This window comes from Eutrema salsugineum, unplaced genomic scaffold (genome assembly GCF_000478725.1).
Source record: "Eutrema salsugineum unplaced genomic scaffold, Eutsalg1_0 scaffold_2, whole genome shotgun sequence".
NCBI lineage: Eukaryota > Viridiplantae > Streptophyta > Magnoliopsida > Brassicales > Brassicaceae > Eutrema > Eutrema salsugineum.
The window spans coordinates 15,863,413-15,886,980 of NW_006256829.1; the positions used below are offsets into that span (position 1 = coordinate 15,863,413).

At 30.0% G+C, this 23,568-nt stretch overlaps 1 protein-coding gene and 1 pseudogene across 1 annotated transcript; one reads left to right on the forward strand and one right to left on the reverse strand.

The window, feature by feature from the left end:
• Positions 1-1,505: 1,505 nt before the first annotated feature.
• On the reverse strand, positions 1,506-5,654 carry LOC112086582 (annotated as a pseudogene).
• A 7,052-nt stretch (positions 5,655-12,706) lies between these two features.
• On the forward strand, positions 12,707-15,896 carry LOC18018941 (dentin sialophosphoprotein). Its single transcript, XM_006402064.2, has 7 exons — positions 12,707-13,480; positions 13,896-14,063; positions 14,265-14,363; positions 14,617-14,736; positions 14,841-14,978; positions 15,058-15,393; positions 15,475-15,896. The coding sequence occupies exons 1-7, from the start codon at positions 12,776-12,778 to the stop codon at positions 15,700-15,702; spliced, it is 1,794 nt and encodes a 597-aa protein (XP_006402127.1). The 5' UTR covers positions 12,707-12,775; the 3' UTR covers positions 15,703-15,896.
• Positions 15,897-23,568: the final 7,672 nt, after the last annotated feature.

The window sequence follows — 23,568 nt, forward strand, 5'->3', positions numbered from 1 at the left end:
TCAATGAGATAATACTTTTCTGGTGGCAGCAAAGAAAATTCAGAATCGCTTTGCTGAGCCAATGTCAAAACGGTTGTATCGTGGCATGATCTCGGTGCTCCATTCCAAATATATGTGAATAACATATTCAAATCACATATTGCTATGATGTTCAAGGAGGAATTATCATGTCTATCCTAATACATTCTTTGTAATTCTGGTTTCATTTTTACGCATACATAAGTACCATCCACAGCTCCAATAAATCCACTGAAATATGGCTAATATCTTTGATCTTGTATAAGTCTTTCATTAAATCTGTCTAGCTCTTCTCTTGTTAGAGTTCTAATATAATCACATGCCAGTAGTAATCCAGTAGCCCTAAAAACTTCATAATTTCCTCTACACAATCTCTTGATTTTGACCAAATCTCATACCGACATCTCGTTGAACTTCATTGTGCCCACATATCCGTAGAAACATAGCTACACTTTGTTCAATACTCATATTTAATGTTGGTTGTAAACTGTAATTTGTCTGTAGCTTATCTCATAACATTATAAATCATAACATTGATATTCGTAATAACCGAAGACAAGCTCTAGCATCTTGTCATAGTCGAGGCCAAATATTTCTCCATCTCAATATTCTATCTGTTAAGACTGGTGCTCTTTCAAAATATCCATGATAGTATGTCAAACTTGGATGAATTATTAACTCCATAAATTTCTCATTTTCTAAATTCCACAATTCAATCCTCTCTTCGTAGCTTACATTGTGGATGCCTTGTGATCGTAACAGATATAAACGAAAAACCTGAAATTTTAAACATGAAATAAAACACTTAGACAAATAAAAATATATATTAAACAATTACACAAAAAGTTGAACTATAAAATTAAAAACATAAATTGTTTCATTACATAAATAGAATGATGAAATACGACTGTTACAAACTAATCTTCATCTTCTGAATAACTTTGATGATCTTCATTTACATTTATGTTTGTTCTTTGTGGGGTACCTTATATATTAAATATACCTCCTGGTCTAGGTATTTGATTTCCAGCATCAAAATAATTTGTGAAATCAAGACCGCGTGATGTTGTTGGTTGAATGTTTAGTGAACCTCTTACTACTCCACCATCTGAATTTTCTTGCTCGTTAGTCCTCGTAGTTTCTACTTGACCTCCAACTGAAAATCCGTATTGAATGTTGATTGGAGTCGTTCCTGATGAGCCGGCTTGCTGAAAGTTTTGTGTCTGATCTCTTGGGTGAAATTTTGATAGTGAAATCTAAGGTTGAAAGTTTGGTGAAAGCCTCTATTGTTGAGCATTGGGTAGTGTACCCCACTTTGGTGTGTCCCACTGTTGATTATTTGGTTTGTGCCCCTGTTTTGAGCATTTGGTGGTGTTCACCATTATGGACATGGTTGAGGTGAACTTTATTGTTGAGCATTTGGTGGTGTTCCCCATTGTTGAAAGGAAGGGGCCCATAAACCCTACTAAATTTGGACGTCCAATACATTAGCCCGAACCTAACTGTTTTAGAACATCTTAGTTGTTCCGTGAAACATCAGCCAAACCTTCTAGCAACTGGAGTTATCATCATCGATGCTTCCAGTTATATCAGTAAAATATTTACACTAAAATACTAACTCCTTAAGTGTATTAAGGCATGTCCAGTAAAATTTAGTGTCTTTTAGAATTCGTAGAACAAGGAATATAGCTTCTGCCTTTTTTCATTCATCGTAGTCAGCTTGGTCAAAATCACCTGGGCAATCTTGTTGCAAACTTAGTCGTTGAAATTCTATATATCCAGCAATTGTGTCTTGTATTGTTGTCTCAAAAGATTGTCTTCTACGACCTCCTCGTGAACCACCCCCAATAGAAATCTGAGAAGTTCCACATAATCTTTGTGAACTAATCTCTTGTCTAGCACTAGTCTGCAAATTTATCCTCCCTCGTTGGCTTTTGCAAACAGGATTTGGAACTGCTTCAGTTCTGTATTCATTCGAAGGGTGTATCGTCATCAATGTTAACACGATAGACTTCTTTAAATTATTGTGTTTCAGGAACTTCTGTTTGTTATATGTCACCAATGTCGGAGTCTGAGCCATTGTGGCCTTCTTCATCAAATGCACGCTCATTGATCAATTATTCTCTTCTTTGCCGTGTTGAGATTGTGACTCTGGAAGGAAACCAAAAATAAATCAGAAAAAGCAAAAATATAATAATAAAGCATTGTTAGTTAGAAATCTAATGACTGCTCATGAAACAGTATATAATCATAACTTGACTTAGTTCAATGTAGCGATATAACTAAAAAGACAACATAATTTGGGGAAAAAACGTACCAGCTCATTTTGATGTATCTACCTCTTATGTAATCGCGAGTCAACATAACGACAAATGAACTAAGAATAGTTTACTTCAATTTACCTTTAAGAGTGTTTCACTAATCCAAATACAGTTTACATAACTAAAATATTAGGAACACTCACGCCATTTTTTAATACGAATTACGTAATCATATGCCTTTTCAGCAAAGTCAAAATTACGGAGATGCCTAATTCATCAAGAAGTTTTCATGTCTATCTCAAATGATACAAATGAATAAATCTGAATATTTCTGAAGGAAACCTAAATATCTGAAATAAATCTTATAGAAAGCCAAATCACCTAAATGAATTAGACGGTAGAATATACATAAAACATCTACGTCAATGCCATATGAGACAACATCAGCCAAATCTTTCTTCAAAAAACTTGATCGTAGCCATCTTTAACCTCTGAAGAACATCAGTCTGATATGCTTTATCAGTAGTTTTCTGCCACATAACTGAAATGAAATACTCAAACACTTTAATTGAATTACAAAGAAAATCTGATATGCTTTATCAGTGGTTTTCTGCCACATAACTGAAATGAAATAATCAAACACTTTAAATGAATTACAAAAAAAAAAATCAAGAGAATGTAAACTTTGGAACTCGAATTAAAGAGGTAAAAACATATGAACAAAGCAGGATAGATGGAGAGACAACCTTCGTGACAGTGAAGCCGATCTTTGATCTCTTATGACTGAGAAAAAAAGAACAAAATCTGGAAAGACTCGCTCGTCTCGTATGTATTCATATATAACAAATTAAATACGCAATATAAAAAGCCGAAAGAAATCTGGTGGAAAAAAAAACTTAAAATGTTTTAATCGTCTTCTACGAAGATGGGATGAGTTTGAAGAACTCACAATGTAAAGAGGAAGACGATATACCCGAAACGCCTTGATGAGAGAGTTAAACCTAAGAATGTTAAAGTCACTTGAGATTTGCTTTGTATGACTTCAGATATTAAATTTTTGGAAAATGTGTTAAAATAAGAAATACTGATTAATTTAATATTTTCCAAAACTGATGTGGCAGAAGGAGGAATGCTGATGTGTCAGCCTTGTGAGACCTCACTCATTCTTTATATAATAGATTTCTCTGATTGGTGAAGTATGTGCATTTTTTTTAAAGTCCTTTGAATTCCGCACTCATTTGGTTACCATTCAGACCCATAAAAGTGAATAATTGGTAAATTAAATTTATCAATTATTTGGTTCACTTAGAGCATTTCTAACCCTTTTTTTTTTTGATTCTAAACTCTATTTTAAAGAAAAATTCTCTCTAAGGACATCTCCAATGTTACCTTATTTTCTACTCCAAAAACACTTTTTTTAAAAAAAAATTTCTTCAACCATATTATATTTTTTAACTACAAAATGGATAAATGCCATTTTCCCTCCAAATACGGAATAATTCCATTTTTCAACTCCATTCTAGAGTTGGACTATATTCCTATTTATAAAATATTCCTAAACATTTTTAGAAATTATTCAAATTATGTTTTATTTTGACTATATATATATATATTTGCCTTTTATTTTGACTGTATACATTTGTTTAATATCTATATTTAATTTCAAAAAAATATAGATAAATTAAAAAAAATGAAATCAGAAAATATAATAGCATAAATTGATAATAAATTTAAGAATACATAAAAGTACTGAAATTAGAAATATTCGATTCTAAAATATTTTTATTCGGCAAACCAGAAGACGGAGGTAGTTTTCGCAACAAATTGTTCTGAATTGGTGAAAATGGTGTCGACACCGAATGAATGGCCAGCATTTGACTTATATCTCGAGGAGATTATGAATATAAATGAGACTTTCACATTTTTCTTGATATCACACATCACATGCGCGAAGAGTATGAGGCGGATAACTTGCACGAAGTGCACGAATCTACCCTCATGATGTGATGTACGTTATCTCGGTACCACCGGTTTGAATCACTGAACCGTTCTAGGTATCTAGACTGTCGACAAAAAAAATGCTCTATTAAAAAAATTAAGGATAAAAACACTCATTTCTAACTTTGAAAATGTTAAATGATCATTCATAGGACAAATATTCAATTGGTAATGTTTAAATTAAAATCTATTTTCTTTTGTTATTTTATGTGTAATATGTTTTTTCTAGTATAATGCTTAAATTTAAATAATATCCTAATTTATAAAAAGTTTAAAAGAAATAAATTAATGGATCAATTTGGAAATTTATAAAATAAAGTATATTATTAGCAATTAACAATACTTAATATATTCGTTTTCGAGTAGAAAATAGAGAAATACATTAAAAAAAAAATTCACCTCCATTTTGGATATGAAAATGAGAAAATACTTTGGAGATGAGTATTCCAATGCATAACTTTATATTTTATTCTATTTTATAGTAACTCCACCTCCATTTTAGAGTTCACTTCACTGTCAAATCTTTTGGTTTTTTTTTTTTGCTAAAATTCACTATCATACCCTAAGTAAAAACACTCATGTTATTAACTAGAAAGAAACTAAAATATTTCTCAATCAACTAATCTAACATTAGTTTTGCTCTTTTCTTCGGCCACAAGCTCCTCTCTATAATCTCAAAATCAACAGCAGAGCAACAACTTCACACACTCTCAAACTTTCTCTCTCTAAACTCACACATAAAGGTTTTCTAGAGAGAAGCAGAGTTTTCCCATAATGAATTCGCTTTAAGGGGGTGAAGTCCTATATATAGCCGATGTTCTCGCCATGCAGCCGTACATGTGTCGCCCCAAACATCCCATCAGCGCATGCAACGGTCCATGTCGCCACCTCGCAGATCTACAGTCTTTCGTTCAGTCCTAGGTCGGCTATAGCAGCTCTTGTCCTCCACTAAGCCTCCTGCACTCCGTCTCATCAGTACATGCAGTGGTCCATCCTGACACCTCACGGATCTACAGCAGCCTTTGTTCAGGCCTAGGTTGGCTGCCGCAGCTTTTGTTTCCTACTACATCCGCTTTGTCTCCATGTGTCAGCGGACGGAAGAAAATCAGTACTGTTCACAGTACTATCACGGTACTGTTTACAGTACTGTTCCTGGTAAGAAATCTCCCCAGTCTGCTGCACAGTTTTCTTCCATAGTATGTGAACAGTTCCCAACACTAAGAAACTTGCGGGACCAAGTTTCGCCCAGCTGGTCCTCTCGACTGTTGACACATGTTTCCCGGCTACAGCCCGTTTTTCTTTTTCTTGTTTCCGAGCTTTTTCCTTCTTCACTTGGTTATAAACCTTCTGATATCCCTTCGGATCAGATATCAACATTTCTTTTGACACTTAGCCATTTTTCTCCGATTTTTGTCAAATCCTTCACCACCGAACCACTTTGAAATTTGCCCGAGCTTTTTTTCATCTTCTTGACCAAAGTTTTCTCTTAGCCCAAATTTGCTTCCCAGCTTAACTCTTAGTCAATTCAACGACTTTGTTTTCCGGCCGTTTTAACTCTAAGTCGGAGTACTACAATTACCCTATGGTTATAAATTTTATAACATTATATGTGATTAAGACATGTACATACGAATTTTGACACAATATCTAGTAATAGTTGGAAATAAATCTATTACAAAAATTTGCAAATAAATCAACAAGTAAAGAAAATTTTCAAGATTATGAAATAAATTTGATTACAAATTCAGATTCCCATTTACTTATCTCTGTCATTAATGATTCTTTTAGTCAAGGATTTTCAGCTTTATAATCAATGTTCAAAAAATTGCCAGGCAGTAATGAAGACTAGAGCATAGGCAGAGCTTAGACATTAACCATTTATTTATTATGTATTATATATTTTTATTAAATATTTTTTTAAGTTTTTGGTATTTTATTTATAAATTATACTCCCTTCGCTTCTTGATTATTTGATGTTTTAGAGGGTTTATTTTGTTCGCAGTTATTTGATCTTCTCACTTATCAAAACAAAAAGTACCATAAAATAACTTTTTTGCCCTTATATTTTTGAGATAATTTTTTGTCAAAAACTCTATATGCAGTGTTTCTTTAACTCATGTTTTTATGGTGTTTTATGAGAGATAGATTTCCAAGTAATTAACTAATTAATATTCCTAACTCAAATGAATTACCAATTTCCCCCACTATTTGTTATATAATCCCATTACTACTTTCTTTTTCCTTCAAACAACAAAAACAAATCTTAAAATCAAAATAAAAAAGAGGAGAGCAACAAGAACAATGATCAGCCGGTTCACAAGATTTGTTTCCGTGTTAATCACGACTTCGATTTGAAAAAGCCTGTTTTTTTATAATGAATGAGAACTTAATCCGACATAGGAGTGGAAGAAGTCATACTAGAGAGTAGATATGTTGAAGATTTTGTTTTCGCACTCCTTTTAAATTCAAATCATGTTCTGAATTTATTGTACTACGTGTGTGGCAAGGTATTATTGAATAGAATATGTGGAATATAATTTCAAAATTTTACCTTTTGTTATTCATCCATCCAAATTTTTCATTATAACTTTTTTATCCAAACGTAATTTGTAATACCAGCTACGTGACCACTATCCTTACAGATTACAGTTTTTGTACATAGTTATTTGAATGCAGTATAACATAACTTTTCAAAGTATGCATACTTCAATTATTATGTAGTGTAAATATATACAGATGATTTTGACCATTGTTTTGATTTTATTTGACTATGTATGTAAGCTATTATGGAATATGTAAAATATTCACATTTCTAAAATTTGTACTAGTCCATCTGTTATTGTCGTTATTTAAGTATTATTAGCCAAATAAGTATAATAAAAATAATAAAAATAATAAAAATAACACATTGATAAATCTGAATTATTTTTAAACATGAATTGTTTAAAATAAATTAACAAACCAACAAGAAAACTTAACAAATAAAAAATACAGTTGACGATGAGTTACATTTTTCTTAAACTAATCAGACAATGCTGGCGTTTTCATTACGTTTTGAACCAGTGAGACATCACAACTGATTTGAAGAGGAAGCTGATCCTCTCTATCGAGTGTAGTTTTTTTTTCATATGAGGGAGTTTATACTTGTTCGATCCTCCAACTTTGATGATCTCCTTCATGCATGATTGAAGGGTAAAAAAAAAAAAACAATTTACCTTTTTTGAGGAGTGTTCGTCAAATGATTCTTCCACAGCACGAACAAGATCTTCTACGGTTGTAGAACATGTCTTATGATTTAAAAATTGAATGGCATTGAAAAATCCAAGATCTAAAATATTTGGATCCAGTGAATTTGATGGTTGAAAAATCAAACGAATACCAAAACCATTCTTGGAAGCCGCTTCTTGAAACTCTTTATCAGCACACTTAATGTGTCCTTGCATAGTCTTGTTGGATGGAAATAGTCTTTCCCCAATCTTCTGTTGGCCATCTTTCATGGATTCTCAGAATGACTTTTTCAATCAAAAATGGTTTTATATCCTTTCTTTTCACGGAAGTTAATGCTTTTAGCTTTAGAGTTCCAGCATCTCTGTGTTTACTTCATCTTAGCAGGTTGCACAATAACAAAAGGAAATACTCCTATTTTTCTAGAAAATGTCTCATTTCCTTCCTCGTCAAATCTCGGCCGAGCCATCACAGCTAGAAACTTCACATTTCCAATAATATTCTTACTTTGACATGTACGATATAGCACTTCTTCATCGAGAAATACATAATATTTCCCCGTTTGCTTCATCATATAAAACCATTTTTCATCAATATGCACTATATCATGCATATTAAAAAATCTTGGTTCATGACTCAAAGAATCCTTGTCTAACATAGATAAACTAAACTTTAATCTGCTTTTCATATTCTCATCCTTTAAATTTGATTTGATGGCATTCGTATGACATTAATGCATATTTCTTTGAGACGTTTATGTAGTACCAAGTGATCAATTCCCAAAGACATTGAAAGTGACTGAATTGTTGTTCTCTTGTGGAATGGAATTTCACTAATTTTATTCAAATCAAGTGTGATTCTCTTGCGGCCACAATGTCCTGATCTTTTGTGAGATACATCAACTGCTCCACCATTTGAAGTTTGTTTTGCTTGTTTCCAAATCTGTTGCACTGTTTGAAGAGGTACCGAAAACAACTCTGAAACTTCTCTTGTAGTATTTTTTTTTTAGTTTCCCATCACAACTGTTCTCTAGGGTTTAGCTAAATCCGAAGGAAGACACATCCGCTAAATCCATTCAATTTGGATTAAGGACAGAGAAATTGTTTTTCGTTGGTATTAGTTAAAACCTTGAGACGACTAGTAATATCACAATTTCGATTGTTCAATACGTCTACGACCATCATAATAAATTCTGCAAACAAAACACACTTTTTGTCCAAAAAAAATTGATAAACTTGGGAGGAAGAAGTTATAGAAAGAAGAAAAATATAGCATTAGCGATAATGAATAAATTACTAAAACGACAACGTTTGATGTTTGGAAAGAAGTGGAAGTCGTCGTTTAAGTGGGGTTATAGGGTTAGATATTAAATTTGGGTTGCTCTTGGGTTTAGCTGGTTTAGTTTTGGTTTAGGCCATAAACCAATAAAATTGACATTTAGGTGTAAATATGTTTAAAACTTTTTAATTAGAGATATATATATTGTTAACTTTTAAATTAGAGAGATTTAAATCGAGGACAAAAGTTTGGGTGGATTTGTTACTATATAATATTTCCAAGGTTACGTCGTTTTCCTGCTATTACTTAAGATAAAGAAGTACATGTGCGATATCGTCTAAGAAACAAAAGAAACAACAGTGTGTATTGACTCATTGTGGTTGAGATTCTAGGCAATTTCTTAAACAGATCAACATACATAAGAAAATTAACATTATAAGCAAATTAGATACATCCTAGCAAATATCACAAATAAATTATAAACAAAAAATATCAATTCAAAGTGTGAGAACTATTGACTGCAAAATACTTAGAAAGGTGCAGATTTTTAGGGTTTTCAAATAATTATGAGAAATCGTTTATGATTTTATTCTATAGAATAGACAATGAAAAACAAAATTATACCTGGATCAATTGCAGGAAGAAATTTTGTTGCTTGGATTATTAACGATTGGAACATCATCATCTTCATTATTATATATTTCCTCATTCGATGGAGTTTCATTTAAATCAAACAAAAACTCCATTTCATCATCAAATGGAAGATTCAGATTAAATTAGAATTCATGAATAAACCTATGTGATTTGTTTATTTGTGTTGTGTCTATTTATAAGCATAATCAATTTTAAGTTTGGCTCTAAAACAAATTTTAAATATTTGGTAAGAAATCTTATGTTTCGTTGATTTGGCTCCATGTTTGATTTTGTTAAAAAAGTTGTTTAACAGTGAAATCTTTTTTTTTTGTATGTGTGTTATTTCATCTTCAGATCAAACATACATAAATTTGATTAAGAAAAATAACTTAATCATTTATACCGGTATGTAAAATTGTGATGTTATTAAAGGATGTGAATTAAAGAGTTTGGGATCAACAATAATTGATCACACAATAATCTAAAATTTATTTATTTAATTTAACAAAATTAAAGAACAAATGTTAAAAATAGTAATACAGTAGAATCTCTATAAATTAATACTCTATAAATTAATAATCACTATAATTTAATAAATTTCTCTGGTTCCGAGTTGGGCCAGTGAAAAAATCCATCAAATTCGATAAGATAATAAGATAATATTTTTTTTTGAAACTTCTATGTAAAAATATGGTCCCGGCATAAATAGAAATTAATAATTATATGAATTTATGTATATATATGTAAGATATAATATACTAAAATATGATTAATGTGTTATTTATTTTTATTTAAGTTTAAAATGTTATCGAAATTATCTCTTTACTGATTTACATCAATAGCTTTAAATGTTATTTTTTTATCTCTATTCAAAATTTGTGAATAAATTTAGATGTGATAATTAATTTTCTTACATGTAACTATTTTTAAATATATTATGGTAATTTTTTTCAATTTCAGCACCAACATTAAGGATAGTAGCCATTTTTTTTAGTAATTTTTGTACTAATGAACATTTATATTTCTACATAGATAATTCAGTCCATAATTAACAAATAGAAATAACTATTCTATTACGATTGTTATGATTAGTAATTATAATTTTAAGTTTGTGTATATCACTTTATAAGTATATGAGTTTAGATTCTTAAATATAACATTATTTGAAAGAAAATTTACGAATAAAATGAGCATAAAACAATTTTTTCTATAAATTAATATCATGATAAATTAATAAAATATCATATCCCAACATTATTAATTTATAGAAATTTTACTGTAGTATATCACAAGTTTTTTTAAGATTCATAACTCACAAATGAAAACACAAAGTGGTGGTGAAAATGATATAATTAAATTATCCTAACCTATTTAATGTTTCAATTTTTTATCACTTATTTAAACGACATAGCTTTTAAAAAACAAAAAATAATTAAAAATTTAAATCAGATACTAAATGAATCGTCTACACGAATTTGACCTATTAAGATCTATTGAGATCGATTTTAACTGATTTAGACCAATTTAAGCTATCTAAACCAGATTTTTTATTTGTTTCACCGATTTTTCTAAAATCAGTTCAGTTATAGCCTATTTGCCACTTAGTGGTCCGTTTAGACAGATTTTTAGAATCATCTTATATATAAAAGAGGACCAATTTTCTCTAGCTGAATGACACATCAGCATTTGAGAATTAATATGGGGATGACATGTGTCACTTTTTATAATTTAAAGTTACAATTTCAAAAAAAAAAATAAACCACTCAAAGAAAATGAACAGTTTTTTCATTAATTGATTGATATTGATTGATATTTATTTTATTTTTATAGAATTATTATTTATTTATTGATATTGTATTTTAAATTGATTTCTAAAATTATTTTTTTGGATAAAATTTTTAAAATTATTTATAATAACATACTAACACACATAACAAATAATAAATTTATATTTTTTTTATTATATTGCATTTTAAATTGATTTCTAAAATTATTTTCTTTTTTGGATAAAATTTCTAAAATTATTTATAATAACATATTAACACACATAACAAATAATAATTATATTTGTTTTTATATTTATGATATTGTATTTTAAATTAATTTTTAAAATTAATTGTTATATAAAATTTCTAAGATTGTTTATAATAACATACCAATACACAACAACAAATAATGATTATATTTGATTTTATATAAAATTTGATTAGTTAAAAAGAAAAACCCGCACGTTATATGCATGTATTCACCTAGTTTTATATATAAAAAGTGATCAACTCTCTCCAGCTGAGTGACACATCAGCACTCGAGAGAGTGACACATGTTCCAAAAATTTATTTATACTATTAATACATAAACAAAATTTAATTTAATTTTTATTATGTTAAAAATATTAAATCAGCAGAATAATATAAATTAAATTTAAATTTAAATTAACATCACAATGTATAAAACAAAAATAATTTTATATTTTAGTTTTGTCTATTTTTTTAATATATAATTTATTTATATTTAACTAATAAATATAATTTATTTATAAAAAAGTAAAGAAAAAGATAAATAATGAAACCACAAATGAATAATAGATTAAAAATTTTCAAACTACTGAAGAACAATGTTTTAGAGTTAAAAAACCACAAAACACAATAGAATATTTATTAACAATTGAGAAGATAATTAATAAATTATCAAAAATAAAGAGAAAAAATGATAAAATAGAAAAAAAAGAATATGATAACAAATAAATATACAATTTATAGAGGCATGGGTAATAGAAACAGAATCAATAAAATATGTAAAAACAAAACATGGATATGATAAACTTGCAGAAAATAAAAATGATCGAAAAAAAAGTTATAAAATAAAAAAATAAAAAAAGATAGGTTAAGAATTTCAAAAAACTGAAGAACAAGTTTTGAGATTGCTAGATTGAGATTTTAAAATGATTTTTAAATTGATATTTCAATGAAAAAAGGTAAAAATAACGGATAAAAAAAATTATTAAGATCATAAAAATATTAAAAAATCTCAAAAAAAAATTGATAATTAAAAAAAACTAAAACATAAATAAAATAAGATCCGTGCGTAGCACGGATTCTCTTTTAATATAATTAAGGGATGATCGATCATAATTTAATTTTGGAAGAGGCCTTAATATCCTAAATTTAAATATTATTTTGATATTGTACGATTTGGATTGATTTAAAATAAATAAAAACGGATATTTTAAAATTCGAATTGATTTGAAGTCAAAATTGAATTAATTGTGCATATGCATTTGATTCCTCGCACAGCTCAACAAAATTTCAAAATGTCGAACCATCCGCTCCTCCTCCTCTTCCAGTAACTGTGCCCTCCTTCCCATGGCGACTTCTACTCTCAATTCAGGGACCAAGCGAACGACGCCACTGGCTAAATCTTCCGAGAGTGGCGACGACTCGTCCTCTTACTCCACACGGAGGTCTATCCCCAGGAGGCATCGGAGCTTGAGCCGTTTCTCTCACCGCATATCCGATCCAGACCCCGAAGTGACTCCCATGAGAAAGGGGAAGTTCGTAAACACCGTAAGAGGCTCTGGATTCGGTGAAATTAGCCTCGATGACTTAGCCGTCGAGTTTTTCGAATCGTTCTCCGGGGATAGCGGGGTTAGCAGCGGAGAAAGAGGACGATCTGGCTCGAGAAAGTCCGGCGGCGGCGTCGGCGGTGGCGGAGAAGGAGAGGTGACAAGTTCGCAGAGGCGTGGTCGGTCTGTATCTAGGGTTGGTTCTGGTAGTAATGGTGGCTTACGGAGGTTGGATGCGGATACTGAAAGCTCGAGACGGCGGAGGTCGTTGTCTAGAAAGCCGTCGACGAGAGAAATTACCGGTAAGAGCGGTGGATTAGATCTCGGAAGTAACAGTTCGAGCCGGCGAAGGTCGGTGTCTAGACAGCCGCGGGAGAGGGTTAATTCCGGCGAGAACAGTGGTGATGCAATTAGGGGTAGAACAATTGGGGCAGATCGTGAAAACGCGAATTCACGGCGGCGACGCTCGCTTTCTGTTGTCCGTCGCCGGATTGACAATTCCGAGGTAAATAACTTTTTGTATAAAATCGGTTGTTTTCATGCTTCTGCTTGAGATCTTTACTTTCTCTGGGCCCTCTTGTGTGATGTGATACAATTTATTAGGAACTTTTTAGCTTTTTAGTTACAAAGTGAACTTTAATAGGAAGCTATAATTATCACTCCATAACGATTTTTTTTCAGCTGTAATTGTGGGACAACTATGTAGCAACAGGACCATATACTTATTATGAGTCATAGAAACAGTAGCAAAATTGGCTTGATTGGTCTTCTCGCTTTGCCATCTTGAATCAGTAGGAGCAGCTTATGAGCATTTTCATTGTTGTGTGCATTTGGCTTGTTGATCTGAAATGTTTTGTATTTGGGTTTGTGTATTGTAAATACAAGGAGCGTGATCGACATACTTTGTTTTATATTTGCAGAGTGATGTAGATCAAGTTCGGTATTCAAGCAATTCAAGGGATGAGAAGAGTTTCATGAGTGGCAAGAGTGAAAATGGTGGGTCTCATAAACTTGCTGCTTCAGATCATAGACAAGGTCTTAGGAGGTCTCTTAGCCAAAATCCAGTCAAATACCATGATGGCTACTCTGTAAGTCTAAATATCCTTTGTTTGAACTTTTGAAATTTATAGATTCTACTTTTGTTAGAGAGCGTTTTTGTTTCTGAGTGTTTCTTTTAAAGGTTTGGTGAATCCCTCTGTAAATTATATATATATCTGTTTTAACTATGTATGCTGAGAATGTTGTATTTTTTGTTAATGACGGGGAAATTTTTGTTTGGGATATTACAGAGCCATTCTTCTGCAGTCACAGATGATGAAGGAAAGGATTCCAGCTCGAGTAAGCATGGGACTGAGAGGATAATTCGAACAGTCTATGCCCAAAATAAGGTTTGTGGGTATTCAACCAACTATAATAAACTTTTTTTTCCTCAACTCTCGGTTTGAAACCAATCCAGGCCTCTAAAAAAGGCACATCTTTATGGATGTTGCTTTAACTGAGAAATCTGAGTGAATAAGAGTTTAGAATGATTTATTAGAGATGATGACAGAATCTGAAGAATATACTACAACTGTTAACTGATGTATTGCGTTTTACCCTTGGAACATGCTTCTCCTTTCTTAATGAACAATGTTAATACAGGCAACACCAAAGAAAAGAGAATCTTTGGGGAACTCTGATTATGGTTCCCAGCGGAAATCCCATGATGATCACCATGCTATCTCCACATTTACTAAAGGTTATGCAACAAAATTGCAAGAGGTACAACTTCTCTTTACATATATATATATAGTAATTTCCTTTTTCTCATTGAGGAATCAACGAACAAATATACAACGCTTCTTTTACCCTTGAATTTGACACAGTCTGAGGAGCGCAAGCGAGATTTGCTGGCTGAGATTATGTTGGAGCAGCAACGTAGTAGAGAGCACTCTATGAACTTGAAAGAGTTACTGGCTGAAAATAGTTCTGAAGCTGATGAAAAGCCGTCGCGGACACGAAAGGTGAGTATTACACAACTCCCAGAACAACGTAGTCCTCTTTTCATAAAATGTTTTAAAATTTTTTTTCTTTTTATCACAGAGGAGCAAGGACCGGAGCAGTAGGATGTCCATGTGTTTGACTGATGAAGCAGAGCAATTCATTGACGAATTCATCTCAAACATAGAAGACACAGACTTTTCATCATTCGAGGATGAGAGGAGCGAAAGCAGTTCAAGTTTCGGGTTAACGAAAACACAAAGCACTCAAAGCACAACTGTCCCGAAGAGTGTTCCCGTTGAAATGGACGGTCTTATCCTTCCTTGGTTGCAATGGGAAACTCCAGACGACACTTCTTCTGCTTCACTGATATGCCTAAACAAGTCGCCACACACGCCAAACGCAAAACCTAACATCTGGGAATCTGATTCAACTCAGGTAATTACGCTTTTTCCGCATAGACCGGTTTTAGACAATCACTGAATTAGAAAGTTTATGACATGAATGTTGTCTTGATAGGATGCATCGAGTGTGCAAGGGACGAGCATTGGTACCATCAGTAGCAGAGGAAGCTGGAGTCCATATGAGTCAGCTGCAAAGCCTGTGAGTCCCATAAGAAGGCTTAAGATAGATGTGGCTGAGTATCTGAAACGACCTAACAGTGCGGATATTCTAAATGAAACGTGGAAGCTAAGGCACAGAATCAGTTCGGGGAGTCTTGTGTTATCTAGCCGCTCATTGATCTAAATGCTTCGTGACCATAAGTATTTCTAGGTTTTTTTAAATGTTTGGTTCAGTCGTTGGCCAAAAAGAGTCAAAGACATGTTTTGTATAGTTTACTTTATGGTCTTTGTTCAGGTCTGGGTCCTCTGACTAGTTAAGCGTCTTAACGGAAAATATGCACAGATTTATTACAATATTTTGAATGACATGTCTAGTTAGTATTGCCATGTCTGATTTCTTTGCTCTTCTTTTTTCCAATTAATTGTTTATAATTAAAATTGTTGATATAGTTGTTGACCAAATTTATGAATGCTTGAAATTAGTAAAGTCAATAACGCTGCAAAATTGTAGGAGACTCAAAATTGCAAAGTCATTAATGTAGTGTCCAAACTGTCCATGAATCTATCAAATTATATGTTATCTTAGAATTGATTTTTTTGTTTAAAAATAAAATAGTTCTCGGTTTCCAATGTAAATTTTTTTAGAAAGAATTAAAAATATAGGACAAATAAACCTAATTATTGTCTCCTTACTATTTATCTAGTAAATTTTGTCTCCTTAATATTTTTACAAATAATTTAACCTCTTCTACCTTTCTAATTCGAATTTACCCATATTAATTAAAATTTATGGTATAAAATTTATTCGAAAAAAGAAAAAATATATTCCAAAAGGAAAGAAATATATTCTCTAGATCTGATTAGGAAAGAAATAAAAATTTTTAAAAAAATAACTAAGAAATTAAATAATTCGAAAAGGAAATAAATATATTCTCTAGATCTGATCCTAGATTCTCAGAGATTCAGTTAACCGAATTGTAGAATAAGTATTTTATAATTATAGAACAAATAGTTTCCATAGAAATGCAGTTCTACTAAGATGTAAAACAAATAGGTAACTATAGAAATATAATTCTACTAAACTGTAGAACAATAAAAAAGTTGTAGAATACGATTTCATAACTTTGTAGAACATGGAAGAACTGTAGATAACTAATTCTATATATTTTGTAGAAAACTAATGAAATAGTAGATAGTCTATTCTATAAATTTATAGATTTATAGAATGTGATTTCTACTAATTCATAGAACATTTGTAAAAAGTTGTTTTAATTTTTTTTTTGGCAAAATGATGTTATGAAATGTCTTTTTCTTCCCTTTTCAGAATTTTCCAAAAAAATTTAGATTATACAAATATTTTTTTTCGTAATTATAAATAAATGGTATTTTTGTCCAAAAATGGTCAAATTTGAAAAAGTATTAAAGGGACAATACTACAGTTTTTTTGTCCTATAAATATAATTGCCCCATTTTTTTAAAAAGATTTCACTTTTATCTTTACTCTTACAGCTAATTAATTAGTGTGAACATATCTTCTTTTATTATTTGAGAATAACACTTAAAAAATAACATTTATGTCATGTGTTATTAGTAATTTTGCTATGATGATGTGTCAATCTCAGATAGCTTCTCAATGATTTTTTGAAATTAGACTCAACTTACTAGATTAATTACATCATATGCCATTAACGTTAATTTGGTTAAAGATTAGTTTATATCAAATATATATTTAATACTCTGAACATTTAATTTGTAAAGATATTCTCTCTCTTTCTATTTCTTATCAACATATTTATAAAAAATTAATATATAATATTACTTATGTTACTAAGCATTATTTTCTTATTTTATCTTTCTTTAATCTTAATTTTGTAAAAAATAATCATATTATCTATTTAATAATAATAAAATCTAAAATTTTCCATTCATATTATAATTCACATTTTCTTATATCAAAGCAAAGTATCTTAGTCTGATGTTAGATCGATTAGATAGAACATATTAATCTAATTTAGTATATTTAATGTATAATTTTATTCATATAAAAAATACTATCAAAATTAATTATAAAATCAATAAGTATCTAACATTTATGCAATTATATTATAAAATAAATATAACTTTGATCGTTATTTGTAATTGCATAATCATCATATATATTTTGCAATTATAAATATCAACTAACATTTTTATAGCATTTTTATGACTGTATTTATATATATTATATTTGTATATTCGAATAAAAGAATTGTGGTTACTATTTATCCCGCACATGGTGCGGGTAATCAACTAGTGATACATTAATAAGAGATAAAATAAAAAATTAAACTGTTATTTAATATGTGTGTGAAAACTTTAAACGACTTATATTTTGAAACAAATGAAGTATAAGATATAATAAATAGTTTACTAACTAATTCATTGCGATTTACCCCAAATTTACTAAGTAAACAGACCATAAGATTTTCAAATATTTTTCTAACTTATTTTGTTAACTTATATATATATTTTGTTTTTTCTGTTAACAACTTATTTTGCCATCTTAATTTGTTCAACTTTTTTTTCTTTTTTTTTTGTTCAACAACATTCTTTTATTAGTTTCCTAACTTAATTTGGTCTGTTAGCAACATATCAGGAAAATTTTGCATAAAAACCAGAAGCTAGATAGGGTTTAGAATCCAGGAAAAATGAGACTAACTTTCAAAACTAATCCTTATATGGAGATTTAGAACTCAAACTAATCTTCAGAAAGACAAAAAGAGTAGAAAAATCATTTTTTGTTCTTTCTTAAAATGTTCAATCAACCAAAAATTGAGAATAGTAATTGTTAGAGTGACATATTTCTAATATTTTTGATTGCGAGAAATGTGTAAAACTGTTAAACTAAGGCATTTCTAAGTGTTGTGACTTTGCCGTAGACCTTTCAAAGTTTTTGAAATCACATGTTTTACATGTTTTTATTATGAAAACCCAAAATATATAGATGGCTACACAATACGATACAAGTTTACATTTAAAAGCTTTTGACTAGTTTTTTTTTTCAATCTATGGCGAAGGTGGTGGGTAATATTTTAGACACATCGTCTTACAGTCTGTTTGGTCATCTGAACAATACTGTTTATTCCCCCTGCAGGCTGCAGCAGTGACAATTCCATAAAATGCTAAAGCTGCAACGTACTCGATGGCACGGTGATATAGGAAATATAACTATTTTGTTCGTCTCAAGATTCTCCTCCATGTTTCTACCTACAAATTTTGGTAAATATGTCGATGGTTAACTATATGCTATATACATGCAATATACATTACCAAAAAAGGAGACAAGGATGATGCAAAAGATAGCAAAATGTGAGAGTGTGTTTGAAAATAAGGTGTTTTTTAAGTTTTTATTTGAAAAATAGGTAGTTTTAAGTTTTTATTAGTTTTTGGGTAGTTTTGATGGGGTCATATTTTCAAACCCCAAAATTACTCTTGTATCTTGGAAAGAAAAATAAATACATAAAACCATGTGGTCCTCATAAAAAGTGTCTACACACGCTTATACACTTATAAATAAATATATTTTTCTCTTTCTCTTTCTTACTTTTATGATAAAAAAAAATTAAAAATTAATTATTTTTTCTCTCTCACTTTTTTAGAAACTCCCCTCAAATCTTTGATCATATATTTAATTCTAAACAACGAATCAGATTATGATATATACATAGAAAAGTTATAGTTTCTTTTTCGACACATATAAAAATTTAAATTTTTTAAAACGGATATTATTAACACATATACAGTGTACACCTATACATGTACACCTATGCAGTGTACACCTATACGTATACACCTATGCAGTGTACACCTATACGTGTACACCTATGCAGTGTACACCTATACGTGTAATATGTGTACACCTATGCGGTGTACACCTATGCGGTGTGCACATGTGCACCTATGCGGTGTACACATGTGCACCTATGCGGTGTACACCTATGCGGTGTACACCTAGGCAGTGTACACCTAGGCAGTGTACACCTAGGCAGTGTACATATATGTGATGTACATATATGCAGTGTACATATATGCAGTATATATGTATGTGTAATATACATAAATGTTGTGTATTTATATGTAATTTTTGCGTATGCAGTATACATATTTTAAACCATTACAATTGGAATAAACTTCAACAACACTATTACTAATTGGTGTACAGACCACATGTGAAAAAAGTGTATACATCATTTACGATACTAAACACACAAAAAAAATATTAAACCGTTAAAGAAAAACATAAACTATAACAATCATACCAATAAACAAATGTAGAAATTTATACCCTAAATGAGTAATAGTGAACCCAAATTGTATCACATAAATTATGGCTACCATATAGAACAAGTAACTATAGAAATATAAACCCTAAATAGATACTAGCGAACCCAAATTGAATAACATAATCTCTATACCTTAAATAAATAATAAACCTAAACCTAAACCTGAACCCTAAAAATAAATAATAATGTAAACCCTAAACCTAAACCCCAATCTAAACCCAAATTGAATAACATAAACTATAAACCTCGATGGATACTATACAACCACTTTTGGATACTAAACACACAAGATGGATATTAAACCGTTAATAAAAAATAAAGTACAACAACCATAACAATATATAAATGTAGAAATCTATACCCTAAATTGGTAATAGCGAACCCATATTGAATCACTTAAAATATAGCTACCATATTGAACAATCAACTATAGAAATCTAAATCCTAAACGGGTACTAGTGAACCCAAATAAAAAAAATCTAAAGTATTAAAACCGTAAATAACATATAATTATTAAAATCTATATCCTAAATAGCTGCTAGTGAACCCAAAATGAATAACGTAAACTGTAAACCCTAAGAAAAAAATAAACTAAACCTTGATGAATACTATACAACCATTTGAGGATATTAAACACATAAAAATGATATTAAACCGTTAAGGAAAAATATAAAAGACAACAACCGTAAAAACATATAAATGTAGAAGTTTATACCCTAAATGGGTAATAGCAAACCTAGATTGAATCATAAAAAATATGGTCACCATATAGAATAATCAACTAAAAAAATCTAAACCCTAAATGGGTACTAGCGAACCCAAATTGACTCAAGTAAAATATGACTACCATATAGAGCAATTCACTATAGAAATCAAAACTCTAAATGGGTAATAGCGAACCCAAATCGAACAACGTAAACCCTAAACCTTAAAAATAAATAATAACCTTTGATAGATACTATACAAATAATTTAAGATACTAAACACACAAAAGAGATATAAAACCGTTAAGGAAAAACATAAATTACAACAACCATTAAAACATATAAATGTAGAAATCTATACTCTAAATGGGTAATAGCGAATCCAAATTGAATAACATAAAATATGGCTACCACATAGAACAATCAACTATACAAATCTAAACCCTAAATAGATACTAGCAAACCCAAATTGAATAATGTAAACCCTAAACCTTAAAAAAATTCTAAACCTAAACCTAAACCTAAACCCTAAAAATAAATAATAATGTAACCCAAAACCTAAACCCTAATCTAAACCCAAATTCAATAACGTAAATCCTAAACCTTAAAAATAAATAGTAAACCTTGATGGATACTATACAACCAATTTAGGATACAAAACACAGAAAATGGATACTAAACCGTTAAGGAAAAATATAAAATACAACAACCATAAAAATATATGAATGTAGAAATCTATACCCTAAATGGGTAATAGGAACCCAAATTGAACCACATAGAATATGACTACTATATAGAACAATCAAATATAGTACTCTAAACCCTAATTGGGTACTAGCGAACCCAAATAAAAAAATTCTAATATATGAAAACCGTAAATAACATATAATTATTAAAATCTATACCCTAAGTAGCTGATAGCGAACACAAATTGAATAACGTAACCTGTAAACACTAAGAAAAAAAATAAGAAACCTTGATCAATACTATACAACCATTTGAGGATACTAAACACACAAACACGATATTAAACCTATAAAGAAAAACATAAAGTACAACAACCGTAAAAACATTAAAATGTAGAAATCTATATCCTAAATGGGTAATAACAAACCCAAATTGAATTATAGAAAAATATGGCTACTATATAGAATAATCAACTATAAAAATCTAAACCCTAAATTAGTACTAGCGAACCCAAATTGAATCATGTAAAATATAACTACCATATAGAGTAATTAACTATAGAAATCTTAACTCTAAATGGGTGATAACAGACCCAAATTGACTAACGTAAACCCTAAACCATAAGAAAAAATACTAAACCTTGATAATACCTTAGTCTTAAAATATTAAGTTAATTTATTGATAAGTTTTAGAAATATTTTTATTTTTCATAAACTTTTAAGTTAAGTTTTGGATGGTTTTTTAATTATTTTTAATCATTTTTTTGATAAGTTGGAGTGGTCTATTTTTATGATTGTATATTTTTCATTTATGTTTTTATTATCTAAAAGTAGCAATATTTATAATAAAAAAAAGAATAATAAGAAAAAAAATCATCAGCAATTTTGGGAGAAAAACCACAAAAACATGGATTTTGAATTTTGTTTAGAAAGTGGTCATTGTTTTCAAAATACAGTTTTCCTAAATTTTAGAAAATATATTTTCAAAAATTTTAATTGAATAAGAAATATATATTTATGAAAAAACAAAAACGAAAAACTGTTTAAAGAATTTAAAATAATTACGGTTTAAAATATGTGGGAAAGAAAAAGGTTATTAAAGAAGGTTAAAAAGTATGTGGGAAGAGAGAGAAGATATAAGGAAAGAAAAAAAGAAAAAACATATTATAATGGTATATTCGTAAATAAATTAAAAGGTTAGAGCCCAATAAGGAAAGTAAACAGTAAAAACTACTCAATCCTTTGTTTGATTTTGTTTGATTTCAAAACTACCTATTTCTCAAATTTAAAACTTAAAAACTACCCATACAGCAATTTTCTCCAAAATGTGGTGATGATGACATTGCAATAGTTCTTCTCTCAAAGAAATAGTTTGTTGTTTTATTTGGTAAGGCATGACTATAGTAAACAGAAATATGAATAATCTCATAAAAGCTTTTAGATTTGTTTCCTTCAATTAATGTATCCTATGAAAAAACAAAACAAAAAGACAAAACAAATATTGATAGGCATTTAATTATACAAATGCTTATCCATTATTATTTTTTTGTCTTTATGGTTTTTTATTCATAGGACACATTAATTTACTCGACATGTAATTTTTATTGAATGTAATCAATCTTTACTTTCAAATAATCATTCTACCTATTGTGAGATAATTGGGTCTTGGGTTTAATGTACCCAAGATTTTGTGTTACGTTAGTTTTTGGATCGAAAACTTATTCTTTTACCTTTTTAGAGACAATTCTCCGAATAGTTCCACATCAAAAACTATGGTCTATTGTTAGCTCTCATAACTCAGCAGATTTTGAATATGTGAAATTAGCAATAGAATCATTAACTTTGAAAATATAGAAGTAGAGTTCACTGTTGCAGAAATGAACATTTTTTTGTGGAAAATAGTTTATGATGCCTTAACTATTAGAGAATATATCTCACATGGGAAGTTTGCTCTTCATTCCTAGTATGCTAAGAAATGGTTTGTTACAAAATGAACCTCCTTTTATTCTCGCCTTGAACTCACTTCACTCACGGAACTCTCAGTCTTGTCACTCGTTTGTTTAGTTTGAGAAACAGAGAAAGAAAGCAGAGCAAACAAGAAAATAACACAAGAGTTTGTTAACCCGATTTAACCTATCGGTGTGATAGAGTCTACGTCCAGGGCTGAATTACATACTGGTCCTTTATAGATCGGAGATGAATGTTTAAAGAGCTACAAGAGATTACAAGTACCATATCTCTCTTCTGTGTTTACAACGTTACAGAGGATAGAGATGAACTGAGTATTTATACTCACATAAAGCTAATACTTTGTCGCGATCAGAGTCTTTGCCTCCTT